Consider the following 17,101-nt stretch of genomic DNA (forward strand, 5'->3'; position numbering starts at 1 on the left):
GCAACTAAACACTTACAAGGTACAATAACAGCAAAACAAGGAGGAGAGATTTTTTTGTTTTTATAAGCGGACAGGGTGGAAGCTAAGAGGGAAAGGTTAAAGGTCTGAAAAGGAGAGAAAGAGGATCTGTGTGACAGGAAGGGAGCATGTGAGAGGGCGTGTGACAGGCTGTGTAGCAGAATATGTGCGTAGATCCCATTCCCTCCGAGGCGCTCGGCCAAATGTGGAGCTGAACTTTCTGCAGACTTTGTCCTGCCAAGTCATGTTCCCTTCTCACACTGCCTGACATCACCACAAATACTCAGCTGGAAAACAGTCCAGAGCCAGACAGAGTCCACTGCTCAAACACCAGCCAGTGAAATGGCTGCACTCACAGCACACCCACCAGATGGGAAACCAGAGCCAACAACTCTCCTCGCAAGTCATCTCCAAGGGCCCAGGAGGCCTCACCCTCATCCATCCAGAAAGAGCCCTAACAAGGCACAAAGAAATAGGAGGTGCTAACAAACATTTTTCTATTGCCCAAACAACGTAGCCCAGAACAGACTGACAGTCTGCACACAGGCTCTAATCGATAAAAGCAAAAGAACGTAACCATCAGACTGTCAGTTTGTCACAGACAATGAGCTGCAAGGAGCCCGCTCTGTTCCCAGCTCCAGCGCAACCCCACCACGAGGAGAAGGAAGCCACCACACGCAACCTGCAAACCAGGAGCCAGTGGTTCTGCAAAGACTGACGCTCCGGCAGGGTCTGCATGAAGCAAGCAAGCAAATGTCACGCTGTCAGAGACCTCATATCACCTGACTTCTCAGAAATAACTGCAAACCCAAGAATCAGTGCCGGAAAATGCGAGCAAGCGTACCAGTGTGCGGAAGCGGGCAATGGGGCTAAGCCAACAGGTGGCTGGATTTCTTATTTCGATCCTTGTATCAAGGGAGAAGGGTGGGGATAGCCCACCGATTCTGGGACACTGCTGAAGGCACCACCCAGAGCAAGTATCAGGGAGTAGCAGCTGGAGATGATACCGAAACAAGGGAGGACAAAGTCTGCAGTCTCTTCTTGGTTTTTCTTCAGCCTTCAGCTCCTTAAAAGCAGCATGATAGAAAATGTCCTCAAAGTGCAGGTGACAGGGAGAAAATTCATGTTTTCTTCAGGTAAAGGTTTCCGCTTTCTCCACTCCTGTTCTATTTCTAGGAAAACAAACAGCAACTTGTGAGCTTTCTGAAGACAAAGGGAAAATTCTTCCTCAGTCCCATACAGCCCACAAAGTCCCTCTTCTCAGATGCGCCTAGACAGAAGCTACATTATACGAGCTATGCTTATCAATATCTTACATTTAAAACACTCCTCACAGTAAAAGTTCCCTCTTCCTTTGCTAATGCAGGGAGCCTGACATCTTCCTTAAAGGTCAAACAGTGCAACTTTGCCTGTCTGCATGCTACCTGGACCTTAAATCACACCCTAGGGCTTCCTGCCCAGACCTGCAGATGCCTGAGAATCCGTCCCCCTCAGCAGTTGTGAACAGAGAAGCCATCTTTTGAGCTTCTTCCTGGCCCTTTCACAAAAACCAGAATATTATTCCTCTCCTACAGACAACGGCCAAGGGTGGGAAGCAGTCAATGAGAAGACCAGAATCACAAAGTTAGTATCTGAAGGCAAAGTGACAGCTTTTCCTGCTCTCGGAAGGTGCAGCTGGCTGAGCTGCCCTGCCTCCACAGCAGCCCTTGTGCAAGCCAAAGCACGCTGATGGGGAGGGCTGGCCGCAGGACTCCCTGTGTGTGCATGTGCGCATGCATGTCGAGGCACGCGCAGTCAGAGCCAGTGTCCAAGGCTCTTCCAGTGCAAGTTCAAGTGCCCGCAAACATCTGCAGGTGGATACCTGCTGGTAGGTGCTCAAGAAGCCACTACACATGCATATCTGACAGCCTGACTGTGTAAAATCCTCCGAGAAAACTTACTGGCATGGCACGTGGAGTCCTTTGGGGGCTGACACATTTCTGCATATATGTCCCGGCAACCAAGATTCACTATGGAGCCAGTGCAGTACCTCTTTGCCCCCATTTCATAAGGGCCCTAGATAGACTATTTAAATTCCAAGCATCTTCCGTTAAATGGATTTTACACACATTTGTCAAGATTACGCTCATTTATTTTCTAAGTTAATGACAACTTATGATAAAGCCTAAAAAAGTCATTTAGACAAACAAATGCGCACCCTATCCAAGCAGCACATGGTTGCTGGAAAATGTTTAAAGAGTGTAACTCAAACTCCAGAAAGTCACTAAGTCCACAGAATCAGAATCCGGTGAGGCACCAAATAAATCTTTCTTAAAAAGGTAGAAAGATTAGTTTCTTCAATTCACTTCTTAATTTAGTTCAGTCCACTCAAAGTTGGAGGAGGCGGCATAAAATGGGGGGGGAGGCATTTCTCTCTTCCAATCTCTGAATAAAAACAAGACAAGGGAGGATGTGCTATGCTCATTCTACGATCTGGAAGGACACAATGACCAAAAACAACCAGTTCATTTTGGTAAGGACAGATAACACCACCCTTTTAAAACAAGTCAGTTTTAATAACACACACTCCAGAAAGCATATTTTTTTCTTGTGTATCCAGTGCGTGATTATAGTCTAATTATTAAAAAAAAACTACGTATGTAATTTGACCTTTTTATTCAAATGCCATTTTGTACAAGTCATGAGGAAAGAAATTATTCACTTAGTAAACACAAACGACCATTTTCTAAAGTAAGCATTTACTGTGATATAACAGCATCAATGCGTGTATGGAGATACACTGTATCACCCTGTTTAGCAAGTAGCAGTAATAGATTAGCCTAACCAATTAGAATAAAACCTTCCTTTTCAGAAAGTATCAAATGCAAGACAAAGCTTGAATGAATTATTTAAATCACCAGCTTTAATCACTATTTAAATCAGCAGGTAGGAAGCCTTGATTTAAACCCATTAACCTTGTTTGTCTCACAGTTGCGGTAGGACCAGCGAGCCAAGACTGCCCCTCTTGCTGGAGTGAGAAAGGATACAGCTTCCATGTCCAACTCATTTCAAGGAACTTTACAAATACATTTGCCAGTATTTTTTTAAAAACCTTAAAACGAACTAGAAAGCCTTACATGCCGGGAGACAGCTACTCTCTTGTCAGTCAGCTGCTTTAGCAATCAGCCTGATACTCACCTAACATCTTTTATTTACATCCCAGAGAGGTTTCTGCGTGTACATAATGCAACCTGACTCTGCAACATGGCTTCTAAATTGCTTTAACCCTCACATCCCACGAGATGGTTCTCCTACTTCATCCTATAGACACTAGTTTTGGTCTGTTCAAAACAAGAATTAGATTTCTCGTTCTCTAATATTGTTCTCTTCATTTCTTCATCAACTTCCCACTAAACAAACATTTATCTTTTCCCCTCCCTTAAACGTACTGGACGGTCTTAATAGTGCTCTGCTCTCCTTTGTGCGCTACCCTAATTAGCCTTTGCCCTCCTCAGATAAGATATTTAAAAGCTTGGCAGTGTATACTTCAAAGTGATTTATGAAATTATACCAAAATTGAGTATATCACCTTAACATTTTATTTTTGACACTCAATAAAGCCAGTAATTTTGCTTTACAGGAAATCTGGTTTTGAGATCTCCAGATCTAAAAGCGCAAGCTACACCAGCTCCAGGGGTGTCTCCTTTTTAGTGAGGACACAAGAAAGGAATTTGTCTATGCTCCAAATATGGAAAAAAGGTATTTTGTCCTGAGCAGGAAGTCACAGAACAAAGAGCACACAGGAGTGCTCAAGTAACCCATCGTACCACTCCTAACAGAGAAAATTTTAAGATCTGCCAGAACATGGGCAGCCTCATCTAATTTTACATTACACACATCTCCCAAACCCAAACTGACTACAGCACAGCTTCCAGCTGCAGTAACTGCAACGAAAATGCAAAGTCAAATGTTGGTATCAGCAGAAGTATAATCTAATGACCAAGTTCAACCTGTTTGCAGCCTCAATGCAGACCTGTACCTGTCAGCAGGAAGCATTCCCCTGAATTGCCTCCTAGGATGAAGTTCCTTCCCACCAAGACAGCTTCTGCAGTCAAGAGAACGGGATTCTGCCTTCCTAAATTACCAGGTGGTGAGGAAAACAAGGTAACATATCCTACTGCAGACTAGCAGACCAATTTGCCCCAATGAAACAAGATATCTTTGTATGACAGGTTTCACCTCAGTTCTGAAACACTGATTCCTCTCCAAGGTTGTCAGGTCTGTGAATCTTATTACTTGGCCTGGGGAAAGGAGGGAGAGCGACATACAATCTGATAGGCTTTCCTATTCAACATGCAAAGACCCACACATCTGCGACAACAAGACTTTCACAGCAGTCACTTCCAGAGCAAAAAGCAGGATCATGCTTCAACGCATTCAAGACAAAGCACATTATATTCTGCATTCTTCCTTGGGCAGATCTGGGAATAGGACTTCTGAAAAACAACAACAGTTGAAGACCTCAAATTCAAAACTTAAAATTTTGCAAACTGTCAGTCTTGATAGCCATACAATCACGGACCAGATCTAATTACAAGCGACATGATTTTTGAGGTCTGAGGCCATCACTGCTTTAACAACCGCAAAAAATTCATCCTTCTGTTTACCACAGAACGAGTGCTTCGAGCCGTGATGATGAACGCTAGAGCAAGCACCTTTCCTGGAAAAAACTCACAGCAATCAAATGCACTTCTAACGCACTGGAAACATGACTCTTCCTGCAGGTGTGAGATCAGGATAAGGCAGCAAACTCGCGCTCGGCACCTGTACAGCCGCCTGCCTGTTCTGCACAGCCTCTGCCCGCCTCCTCGCTGCACAGCCAGCTGCTGACGGAAACACACTGACAAGGTGCAGAGAGCTGCGGCAGCGCTAACTGGAAACAACCGACGATGGTAACCCAAGGCACACAGCCAGGACACACTAATTCTGCGATAAAGTTTCCTGTTTCTTATTTTTTAAGACAAGGCCATACATATATATACACACACAGTCTCTGCTACAGTACTACTCCTTGCACCCCTTCGCAATACAGGTAGCTGCAGGTTTTCTCTGCCAGCTATGGAGCTCCCAAGCAGCTCCACAACAACCCATGTTCTGTTCTACCCGAGGCTGGTTTGGGTTTATTTCCCCGCTTTTATATTGGGGGGTGAGGAGATTGTTCGTTATTTCAGCCCCGCTTTTCCCCTGCAAAAGCTGATCTGTATGAAGAAGCATGCATGGGCATATGTACATGTAAGAAGGAACTATCAATCATGGAACTCTGTGCTAGATTTCACACAGGGGTTACATAGCAGGATGTCACGCAGTCAGCCTGCCCTCGCATCTCTCACAGCAGTGGGGATCTTCTGGTGAATGTGCCACAGATACAACAGCAAAGAAGCACGACAAGGCCAAGCTCCACACGGTCCTGGCACAACATGTACCGTGTCCAATGCCCTCTCTTCCACAGCCCGAAGGAACAAAGGGCTGAGCTCTGCAACACTTAGCTGAAATTTTCGAAGTGTCTTTGCTTCCCTAAATAGAAGACAATTTTTTTTTGTTTCTGCTTCAGCAAGAGGGTTATGCCTTGATGAAGATGCGCTTTTTCCACAGACCCAGCCCACTGCCCACCAGAGAAACTAAAACACAGCTTTTCCTTTTCCTGCTGTCTGCCCTCAGGTATAGCCTTCCCCCCGACACCTGGGGAACAGCAGACACTCCGTGTACCTTGGAACGAGCAGAGCCAAGAGGACTCTTCCCTACAGACCAACATAACCTGCAGCCGCAGCCAGAAACTGGCTGACATGCAGGGATCCAGTTAGTCAGAAACGTGACTCAGTGTCGGAGACACCCTCAAACCAGCCTTGCACTGAAGGGCCCAGCTGTGCCTTTAGGAAAAAGAAAAGGGGGGAAGGAAATCCCAGGACAAAGTATTTCTCTTTCACCAGTGAGCCAAAGTCTGCTTCTGTCCTGTAATGCAGTCTCTGCTGTGGCAGACCTGTGGACCTCAGAGCAATGAGCGGCAGTGAAGTGGCAGAATGTGGAGTCATCACCAACGTGAGCAAAGCCACCTTTCCACAGCGCCGTGTGAACATCCCAGAAAGCTCGCGGCCCGGGCTGACAGGACACACCAGGTGAAGGAGACAGAGAAACGCAGAGCTGAGTGGAGCAGAGGCGGGAAGAGGAAGGCTAACCGGTCACCGCAAAGCAAGTAAACATCGCCACGCTGCGCCGGGCAGCGTCCCGCCGACAGCAGATGGAGATCCGGGACCACGACCCCGAGGCGCTGACGTTCCCTGCCCAGAGGCCCGCTCTCCCTCGCCAGGTCCTCCCACCTCCCGTCGCTGCCCGCTCTCCGGCGGGCCCTCTCCAACGCGCAACCGCCGCCCGCCCCAGGCGGCAGGCCCCGCCGCCGCCCGCCACGCCAACGCCGCACGACCGCCGGCACTCGGCTCCTCGCCGGCGACGGGAAGGCGACCCCCGCCCGGCGGCCCCCGCGGAGCCGCCACGGGAAGCGCACCTCCCTACGCCGCCCGGCCCGGCCCGTCAGGCAGCACGGCGCGGGGGGCGCAGGGCCGCCGGCACCGGGGCGCAAGGAGCGCTGCCGCGGCTCGGCCCGGCGCAGGCCACGGGGCGGGAGAGCGCGTCCGCGTCCCCCGCCGTGAGTCACGGACACGCGCAGCGGCCGGGCCGGGCCCGGCCCGGCCCTGCCCTGCCCCGCTAGAGCCGAGGGGAGAAGTTACCGGAGCGGATCCCTGTCGATGCGCGGCCGCCGGCAGGAGGGGAGGGGAGGGGAGGGGATGGGAGGGGAGGGACGGCCCAGGCCGGCGCTGCTCGCAGCCCTGCGGCGCGGCGGAGCTGCGCTGATGTCACGCGCGTCCCGGCCCCCGGGTCACGCGCAGGCACCGCCCGCCCCGCCCACCGTCCCCGCCCCCTGCGAGGCCGCCCCGCCCTCCGGCCCCACGCGCGCGAGCGCGGCTGGCGGCCGGCCGTTACCCGCGGCCCCGCGCGGGGCCGGACCCCGCCCCGCGGCCCCGCCCCGCCGCCCTCGCGGCCCGGCGCGGCCGGGTCCCCGGCTTCTCCTTCTGCGGGCGCGAACGCCTCGCTCGCGCGGAGCCGCCGTGACGCGAGGAGCGCTCCCGCCCCCGCCCGCCCCCAGCCGCGCACCTGCCTGGTGGGAGCCCCGGGACCCCCTCGGCCTCCGCGCAGCCGCCGAGCGCAGGCCAGACGGCGGGGGGCGCCGCCCTCACCCCGCCGGGCCGGGCCCGACCCGGCTGTACACGGCTCCTCTCCGGGCCCAGGCGCTCCCGCAGCCGGCTGAGCGGGCCGCCCCGCCGCCAAGCTCCGCCTCCGCCCGTCGGGAGGCGGGAGCGACCCCTGGGGCCCGCCTCAGGCCCGGCCCCCTCACAGCGCCGGCCCGGCCCCGGGGAGGGCAGCGGGACCGCCCCCTCCGGCCGGGGCGCTTCCGGTGTGCGCGGGTAAACTGTGTCCGTGCGGGCCCGCAGCCGGCGGCGGTTCGGTTCCGCGCTGCGGCGGCGGGGGGAAGTGCCATGGCGGCCGGTCCGGCGCGGTGCGGCTGGGGAGGCGCCGTCCTGCTCCTCCTGGCGCTCTGCCTGCAGCCGCCGCCCGCCTGGCCCCGCAGCCTCCGCTTCGTAACGCTGGTGAGGAGGAAGAGGGGCGGCGGGAGGGGGCCGGGCCGGGCCGTGCCGCGGGGCCGGTGTGACGCGGTGCCGCCCGCAGGTGTACCGCCACGGAGACCGCTCGCCCATCAAGGCCTACCCGCGGGACCCCTTCCAGGAGGGCGCCTGGCCCCAGGGCTTCGGGCAGCTGACGCAGGTGCGGCGGGCTGCGGGCGGCGGGCGGGGACCGGCCGCGGCCAGCGCCGCCGGTGACTCCCGGTGCCGTTGCAGGTGGGGATGCGGCAGCAGTGGGAGCTGGGCCAGGCCCTGCGGCGGCGCTACCGCGGGTTCCTCAGCGGCGCGTACCGGCGGCAGGAGGTCAGTGCCGCCACGCGGGGCGGGGTTGGGAGGAGCGGCGACCGCGGGGACGGGGGGGGGAGCGCTGGCGCCGGGCCTTGAAGCGTTCCCGCTGGCTGGGGCGCGGCGGCGGCCCGTCCGGAGGCAGCCCCGCCGCCCGGGGGTCGGAGCCGCCTCCGCCCAGCCCTCCCCGCCGCCCGGCCTGCAGGTACCAGCAGCAGCTGCTAACCAGAAGGGACCCGCTCCGTGGTTTCCACCTGTGAAGCACCAACGGCTCCGATCCCTCGAAGCTATTTGTTCTGGTTTCTCTCTTCAGGCTGTCGCCACGCTTCATAACAGTTCCTGGGGAACTGGTAGGCTTCGTCTACAAAAAGTTACGGAGCCCTTGTGGAACCCTGTGCTAAGCGCAGGGGGAAATTTGAAAGGTCGTAAAAAGTAAAGAAACTGGAAAATCCCCGCCAGATGCCCCTGCTGGTTGATCAAAGAGGTGTGAGTCGCCCGGAACAGGAGCGAGTGTCGGGAGGAGAGGCATGCCGTCAGGCGGTCCGGACAGACAGCGGGCAGCCAGAGCCCCCTGCCCCGCCAGTGGCTCTGCACCGCTCAGCACCCTGTGGGCGACTGGCCAGGCGGGCAAACGGAGAAGTCCCGTATGACTTTCTGTCTCTGTTTCCCCCCTTTTTGGCTCCCCAGTAAATACCCGGCTTGCCATAGTTCAGATTGTGTGCCTTCTTTGATATTTGCTTCATCAGCAAAGCTTCCAGCATCGGCTCAAGCACAGATCCTTTACCCCCTCCTCAGCAGCTCCTTTCCAAACATACTTCATTCCTATAAAGCTTTTGCCAGCCGAAACTGTTTTCCTTCTCTTGCTTGAGAAGGAAAAACAAACCAAGGCATATGCAAACAAAAGTTGTTCTGCTAACCAAGCCCGAACCCCCGCTCGAGTTGAGCAACCTCCCTCTTGTGAGAAGTGTTGCCTCTGGGTGACACGGTTTGACCGTCTGTCACCTGACTCGGCGACAAGCTGGAGCCTTGGCAAAAGGTGCTGAAGAAAGCATGTGTGCTCAGAGCCTAACTGATTTTTACAACACTTCTAGAATTTGATCCTTATCTTTCAAAACATTTCCTTTATGTTTCTTCAAAGCTTACCTAGGATGAAAGCAATCCTGCCCAATGAGTACAGGGACAGTTGTTTTTCAAGCCACAGTTAAGAGGTAAAAGTAGGTAGAAATTGTCAGGGAAAAGACAATTTTTTGGTTTTTTTTCCTCATGACTGTTAAGTTTTGAGATACACTTCACATGGGAGATGCCATACAGAGTGAGTACATGTATTTTTTCTTATGTTTCTCTCTCCTCATTTAACATGTAAAAAAAAAATCCCAATCTTGACATTGTATTGCATTCTTCTGGCTTTCTATTCTTCTTGTTTCAGATTCAAGATGCTGTTTTCTCAGACGTTCTTTTGTGATTTCCTGTGTGTTCCTCTTGTTTTATCACCAGTTGCTCTCCAATCTACCCCTAAGTGTTTTCAGTACACAGATACCAGAATACCATAGTTTTGTCATTTTGAGCTTCTGAACTTTCCTGTATTTTTCTCGTTTCTCTTTTTTCTGGCTCACATCTCTCGCTGAGCTCTGAAATTATAAGTCCTGGCCCGTTAATCCCAAGAGCCCACAATGATCAAATAAGATCCCAGCTCCCCTTTTTCTGCCTCTCCTTTTAGTCGGATCACTTTTGTCTTTGTTTCTCAGACAGAAAAACTGAGGCTTGGAGGAGCCAGGTTTTTTTCATGAGCGCAGCAGGTCGTTCCTAGAACTGAAAACTGAATGCAGGAGTTTGCCTGAGTCCTGTTCTGTAAATACAGTGAATTTCTTAACTGTGCCCATCGTTATCTGTGTCTCTGTCTTGCTTTTCTCTGACTCTTCCTCATGCTCGGACTCCTTTCTATCTGTAATCTCTACACGGTGCATCTGGCTCTCCCACTGATTCAAACAGACTGCTCCAGTGTTACACACCACGTTGTCTTTGTGCCTGTCCTTACAGTTTCATCCAGGCTGACATCAGCAGGCTCGGTCACTTCGACTCCTGTTACCCTGTTGTCCGTGAGCAGCTGCAGGGCACTTGGCAATGTTCCTCAGCAAGTGCGTTGTCCTGCGTCCGAGTGTCACTGCTCCCAGCAGCGTTACTAATGGTCCGCTGTCCCTGTCCTGTCAGATCTTCACCCGCAGCACGGACTACGATCGGACGCTGATGAGTGCAGAGGCCAATCTGGCAGGCTTGTATCCCCCCGAGGGACATCAGATATTCAACCCTAACATCTCCTGGCAGCCTATCCCTGTGCACACAGTGCCCGAGTCCGAGGAAAGGGTAAGTTCCTCTCAAGGATAGGTACTGACTACTCAAATAGTGCGTCATGCTGACTTCTCCAAGAGTCTTTGCTTCAGTCTCGATTCAGATGGTCTTGAACGTTTCCTGGGACCTAACTTGCAAAGGTTCTTCTGTTCTCAGAGCAAGATGGGAATTCAGGGGCTGCACTCACTCCATGTGTTAGCTGCAGCACCTCAGCAGAGCACAGATGATCCGGAGTATGTTGGAAGGCAGTACTTGAGGCTGTTTATAGCTGCGTTCCGCCAGTCCGGGTTTCATTACAGTTGTGCGTGTTGACTGCAAGTTCTGTAGTTCAGTGTTCTCGGTGACCTAGCTGCTCTTCTTGTCTCTGCCCAGCTACTGAAGTTTCCTTTGACCCGCTGCCCACGGTATGAACAGCTACAGAATGAAACGCGGCACTCGGCAGAATACATAAATAAGACCAAAGAGAATTGGGTAAGTGATTGTTTGCAGGAGATGAGGTGGTCTTGGGCTTGTAGTTGACGTATTATCACCTCTGTATAATCAGAGCTCTGAGAAGAAGGGTAGGAATACCTGTGCACGTAATAGAGTATGAGATCAGAAAATGGAAGGCCTTTCTCTTTTCTCATACCTACAGGAATTCCTGCAGATGGTGGCAAACAAGACTGGGATCCGGGATGTCTCTCTTGAGTCTGTTTGGAGTGTGTATGACACACTGTTCTGTGAGGTAAATTTGGCCATCATCTTACAGCCATGGGAGCTTGGTCTTGAGGACTCACTGGATTTGGTAGAAAATTATTTTGCAAAATCCCATAAAACAGCTTTTCACCATTCCCACCATACAGTTATAAGTAATGTTCTAATTTGAGAATAACAACAGTTCCTACTCACTAAAGGCACGTGCCAAGGATTACCTAATTTTACACCCTATAACCTCCTACTTTGTAGCTTAGACATATATCATGCCAGAGCCAGAAAAAGTCCCACCTGCATAATAATGATCTCTTTTGAAAGTCACTAGAAAATGACTGCAATCAGAAATCTTTAGATCTCTCTGGACAAGTCTGAGATAAGGTAGAAATGAGATCTCTGGAAACGGAAGGAGTGTTAACTTTATGAATTAAGTTGGGAGCTTAAATCTGGACTAGTCCTGGTTCTACCTCTACCTCTCTGTTGCTTCTGTTAATGCCATCTCTAAAGGAAAATAATGCTTTTCTAGCTTAACTGGGGGTTCACCCACATCTGCTTTTTCACCTGTTATGAGGTCCTTTGCCAGAGAAAGACTCTGGAGACAGAGGTTAACCTTTTGGGCACCAAACTCTGTATTGACGTGGAGTTTTGTTGAAAACACATCTCATGAAGGCTTAAACAAAATCAAATCAGGTTAGCTGTGCTGTGATAATGCTGAAGTAAAGGTCACGTATCCAAGAGACTTACAGTTGTTGCACACAAGTTTGTTTGTGTATAACTGTACAGGATGATGAAGTAAATTGTAGAGCTCTTGCATGTCAAACTAGTTAACTGTGGAAGAAGCAGTAAACCCAAGCATTTTGACACTGTGTCGTGCTAACTCTACAGAGGTGCAAAGCTACTTAGCTTACTGGCAGTGGTATACAGTGGTATGTACTGTTCTGGGGATGTGAAAGATAGATCTGCGTGGAATTGCATTTTGCGGTGTAAAGTAGCAGCTTGAGTTGCTGCAAGCTGGGAATATTCCAGCCCAGAGCTGCACTGCACTATGTAAATTTGCCCTTTGTATCACAAACCCGATCTCCTGTCTTGTAGCAATCACAGTGAAGCAACTTCTGTCAGTAACAAAACAAGCTTTGGTCAGAGAGATCAAGAATTTCAAATCTTCTTCGTTTTCAAGACTCACTTAATGAGCTCGCAGATTGGGCCCAGGCAGCCAGCTGACAACCACTGTAATCCTCAAGAACGTGGGGAACAGCTCACTGTCCCAAAATGAAACCAGAACCTTTTGAGGAAGGGCAGTTTTTTCTCTCCGAACTATCCCCTCAGGCTGATCAGTCTCTTCAGCTGCATTGGGCTTCCTCCTTTTTTCTCACTCTTACAAACCAGTGCCCTGAAGAGAAGGATTGTTTTTCTCACCTGAGCCAGTAGACTCATTCTGCCATCTGGATGGAGGAAATAAAAAAGTCCAAGAAGTAGCTGAATTTACCACCCATTCTCTTTGTAAATTAATGAAAAACTAACTAAATATCCAAGTCGATGATGGGAATTTCTCCGAACCACTCAGACAGAATGGGCCCTTAAGGATATTCAGCCTCATCTTCTGGCAGTCTAGCGGGATGTGGCATAGAAAATTGCTCCGAGTAATGCCAGGGAACCACAACTGCTCTTTGTCTGTCAGTGTAACTAATCCCTTCTTGTAATGGGTTGGCTGCAAAGCAAATTCTTCTCTTGGTTCCCAGTTCTGTGTGTTCTGGGTTTGAGCACTGGGCTTTGTCAGTGGCGCATCCCAGTATTACGTCTGCAGGCGCCTGCTAACTTTCTCCACTATCCGTGAGTGGCCCTCAGAGCCTCCAGGGACACTGCGCTGCAGGTACACCAGAAACCTTGAGTTCGTGCTCTCTCGCTTATCTTTTTTTTTTTTTTTTTTTTGACTGCATGCCATCTGCAGGGCATACTCAGCCACACATAAAGTAAATGCCCGAGGATTATTGTGTCGGTGTTACGACATAACCCTCCACTCCACTCATGCTTTCACAGAAATGTAACTCCTAGATTTTAATCTTTAGGCTTCTCGTTATTAGTTTCTGAAACAACATTAAACCCCACATAGTATTCTTTGCATGCAGTACAGCAGTGTGACGATAGAAGCAAAAATAGAAAAGGGGCATATTTAAAATAATATAGGAAATCAGTAGCAGTATGGGCAGGACTCCAGGCGCCCTGACTTCCATTCTCTGATCAATCTGCGATCCATGTTACCTGCAGATGAGTCTTCTGTTCTCTTTCTAGCAAGCACACGAAATGGATTTGCCTGTGTGGGTGACACCAGATGTCATGGCTCGACTGAAGCAACTAAAAGACTTTGGTTTTGAATTTCTGTTTGGGATCCACAGTCGGGTCGAAAAAGCTCGTCTGCAAGGCGGTGAGTGCACCGGGGAGGGAGATTCATGCTGCTCTGTCTAGTCTTTGCCTCTTAACAGTAGTTCCCTTTCCTCAGGGGTCCTGCTGGATCACATAAGGAAAAACCTAACCAAAGCAGCAAATGTTTCTGCCCACCAGAACCTGAAACTACTTGCCTATTCAGCAGTAAGTCACAGCCTGGGGCTAGCTTTTATCCATTTCCTCCTCCTCCTCGAAGGGGATTGGGGCTTGGTGATAGTTTTAACCCTTTCTGGCTTCTCTACAGCCCATGCAGTGATCAGAACACGCATCTTTGCCTCTGGCTGGGTGGGATGTGCAGGATCTGGCATCATTCCTCTGGGGCCTCTGAGGAAAATTCCCAGCCTGCGCTCTGTTCCTTGTGGATGAGACTGTCAGGCTTTGGGGAGCCACTGCTGTATTTATTTGGTAGATGGGTTGATGCTACTCAGATGTGTTCCGCAGTGTAGATATGGAGTCATCCCCGCTTTCCAACACCCTAGTGACTGGGAAGTCAAGCATCTCTCCCAAACTGCTCCCTAGAGATTAATTCTTAAAGAACAATGCAGCATACATATGGCTGTGTTTCACCTCATCCCTTCTCTGGCACCATCACAGATCACCATGCTAGCAGTACAGTTCCTCTCCTTTCTTCCAGAGGGAAGTGACAAAAGTGACGTCCCCTCAGCACTGCCCTGTCCGTTACTGGTATGGTCTGAGCTGCCCTGCCCCATCCGTAAGGGTGACTGATGTGGTTTTTTTCCCTCTTTCTCAGCATGACACCACACTTGTGGCACTGCAGATGGCTCTAGATGTCTACAACAAGATTCAAGCACCATACGCCTCATGTCATTTATTTGAGCTGTACCAAGAGGATGATGGGTGAGGGCTGCAGTAAAGACGTCTGCTGTAATTTCACCTCAAGGGTTAGGCACCTAGGCTAGGCTCCACCCTAGGGGGATGCAATCTTGCTCCTAGTGCCAGACTCTTAGGAGGAAAACTACCATCAGAATAAAGAAAAGGGTGTGCACACTGAGTTTTTGGGAAGGGATGACTTTAGCTGGAGAAAAAAAAAACATCTAGCTGTGTTTTGTTTTCAGTAATTTCTCTGTGGAGATGTTTTTCCGGAATGAGAGTGGGAAGGAACCTTTCCCACTGACAGTCCCTGGCTGTCAGCATAAATGCCCACTGCAGAGATTCTTGGAACTCACAGATCCTGCTGTTCCCCAGGACTGGGAGCAAGAATGCCAGGTAGCAAGCGGCATGCACGACACAGGTGAGCCAAGGCTGGACCAGAGCGTGGCAGAAGGGGAATGCGTGGACGATACCATGTTGACCACTTGTTTTCTCCCTTGCAGAACTGTTTGTGGGTCTGGCTGTGTGTGGATCCATTCTCCTCCTCCTTATAATCCTCCTCTTGACTGTACTCTTCCGCATACAGTCGCAGCCCCCTGGCTACCGGCATGTTTCCAATGGGGGAGAAGAGCAGGCCTGACAGTTGCTTCAACTCCTTCCCAGGCAGTAGGAGGGAGCAGTGTTGCCCCTAAAGATGATTGGGCACCTTCAGTTACTGAGCATTCTTCTACTTTGGCCATTGCTTCCCAGGATGAAGCTGGACTTGATTTTTGGATGCTTTCTAAAGGTGACATCCCAGAGAGACAGGACCGAACTACTCTAATGGAAATGACACCTTAATTCTGAAGCCAGTATACTGTGTGGTGCCCCCAGTCCTCATACAACTTACCTAGTCTGGGATTCCCAACATGGCCAGCTGGAGCTGGTCACGAGTTTTCCTCCTTCCAGTGATTGTAAATGTTACCACTCACCATGATTGTGGCAGAGGGGCCTGGGCCTCCGGCAGCTGCTGCATCCCGTGCAGTCAGGAGTTGCATCTCTCTTCAGGGTCAACCTCCTGTGAGTGCTTTTCTCTCAGGCCATTGAGCTGATGCTGCTGGGAAGGCTGGGCTTGGAGCAGAGGGCCCAGCTCACCAGCAATGCACCAAGACTCATCTACTGTTCATGCAGAGGGAACTGCTGCAGATGATGGCAGACAGTGAAAAGTGGTGCTTGAGGTTGCGGCTAAGTAGCTGCTGCAGGCAGCTGGTCTTTTTTTTCCCTTATCACATTGTGGTTCAAGAAAGAACTGGTCTGGAATCAGGAGAAGATTGAAAACCTGGCAGTAGATTCTAGGATGCAGCTCAGAGTAGGTTAAATATGATCCAGAGAAGCTCCAAGAGCTTCATCACAGAGATGAATTCCTGTGACCATAGCAAACACACCCCCAATGTCTTGTGCAATGTTGGCTCTAGAAAGGAGAGTCCCCTCAGATACGAAACTTGGGCTCCGTCTAAAGATACAGCCTTTGAATTTGACTTCCCCACTTCTGAACTTCAAGTACCTGTTACAGGGAATATCCAATACTGCAGGCAGTCCAGATTTCAGCTATGAGCCCAAGGAATATGCTTTACTAGCAGAATGTTTTTATGCCATAATTAAAGAGATGTAGCAGAGCTGTTTACCTAAGACTAGATTAAATGCCAAGTTCTGTAATTTTTCTTCCTATATTCCCTACTGGATGGACAGCAAACAAACAAAAAAACCCCAGTAAGGGTCAGAGTTTGCAGGTGACTGTGGCTCCCTTTATGTGCCACGCTGTGGCATTTTGTCCAAATTGTGATTCTTTCTCCAGGCTGGCCTCTCTGCTGCAGGGAGCTTCATGCCAAGCGCTGACCACCTGGCCTGGTAGCTTTTGGCAGAGAACAAGAGACCACAGCAGGCACCAGAAGCACGGGCTCTTCACATGGTGATGCTGCACATTCACTTCCCGCTTTTACTTCCCGTTCTGGTGCAGTTCCCGTCCCCTCTTGGCGGCAGAAGCCAGTTCTTGGGTTACAGACGTTTCCTTTTCTTGCCCTACGGAGTGCCGTGGGGACTTTCCCCTACACCATAATCGGCATCTGCCAGCCTGGGAACTCTGAATCAGCAGAAGCAGCTTGCTGTTCTCAGCATCTTCCTCACCTTTCTGTCCTCTGAAGATCTAGTCTAGGTCTCCTGCGCAGCAAGACACTCATGCAGAAAAAGCTACTGCCTGTGAGAACAGGCACAAGAAAGAGGTAATAGAAACTACATTTAAGAGGACCAGACGTGTTATTTTTAAAGGCAGCAAATTTTGCACACACAGAGGAAAGGTTTCTATGATGATTTAGACATTTTGCCTGTGAATTACTTTCTGTAATTGTTCCAATACATTTCCTTTTCGTTATTAAAATCAAATTCACACTGAACTCTGCTTCTTTTCTTCTCTAAGAGTTCACAGGGGTAGCACCAGCATGCCGAGTGTTGGTGAACAGGCAGACTTTACTGCAATACACCCCCTCCCAAAGTAAATCCCTGATGTACAAGCCTACTTACAGCAGCCTGAGAACCGACTGCAGCACCCATGCACAGATACAGCCTATAATGCAACCCATCCCACCTGGAAGGGTCCATTGTAGACACAACGCTACGCCTGGCCTTTCCACCACTGTTCTAGGTCTCTCAGCCCTCTTGCAGAAAGGTCAGTAACTTCTTCCCCTGTACAAAAGCAGTTCAGCAGAATGCTCACAGCAGCCACTCTCTGTATCAAAGAAGAA

General features: G+C 50.6%; 2 protein-coding genes across 9 annotated transcripts in view; one reads left to right on the plus strand and one right to left on the minus strand.

The window, feature by feature from the left end:
- The window catches only part of NR1H3 (nuclear receptor subfamily 1 group H member 3), a 31,892-nt gene extending 23,993 nt beyond the window's left edge, over nucleotides 1-7,899 (minus strand). For 3 of the 7 annotated variants that reach the window (XM_075425905.1, XM_075425903.1, XM_075425902.1), the window contains exon 1: nucleotides 7,204-7,371. The gene's annotated coding sequence lies outside the window, so the exon portion shown is untranslated. Of the gene's footprint in view, nucleotides 1-6,779; nucleotides 6,852-7,203; nucleotides 7,372-7,815 lie in introns of those variants that run through there. The other 4 variants (XM_075425908.1, XM_075425906.1, XM_075425901.1 and 1 more) reach the window with 4 other exon arrangements.
- ACP2 (acid phosphatase 2, lysosomal) lies at nucleotides 7,530-16,753 on the plus strand. Of its 2 annotated transcripts, XM_075425897.1 has the most exons (11): nucleotides 7,530-7,697; nucleotides 7,777-7,872; nucleotides 7,947-8,033; nucleotides 10,224-10,376; nucleotides 10,734-10,832; nucleotides 10,996-11,085; nucleotides 13,341-13,473; nucleotides 13,549-13,637; nucleotides 14,245-14,351; nucleotides 14,570-14,745; nucleotides 14,828-16,753. In XM_075425897.1, exons 1-11 carry the CDS (start codon nucleotides 7,587-7,589, stop codon nucleotides 14,962-14,964), a joined length of 1,278 nt encoding a protein of 425 aa, XP_075282012.1. In that variant the 5' UTR covers nucleotides 7,530-7,586; the 3' UTR covers nucleotides 14,965-16,753. The 2 variants fall into 2 exon arrangements, with proteins under 2 accessions (XP_075282012.1, XP_075282013.1); XM_075425898.1 differs by lacking the exons at nucleotides 7,530-7,697; nucleotides 7,777-7,872 and adding an exon at nucleotides 8,329-8,659 and having other exon boundaries at nucleotides 7,965-8,033.
- Nucleotides 16,754-17,101: the final 348 nt, after the last annotated feature.

The sequence above is a fragment of the Opisthocomus hoazin genome, chromosome 7 (assembly GCF_030867145.1).
Source record: "Opisthocomus hoazin isolate bOpiHoa1 chromosome 7, bOpiHoa1.hap1, whole genome shotgun sequence".
Lineage (NCBI taxonomy): Eukaryota > Metazoa > Chordata > Aves > Opisthocomiformes > Opisthocomidae > Opisthocomus > Opisthocomus hoazin.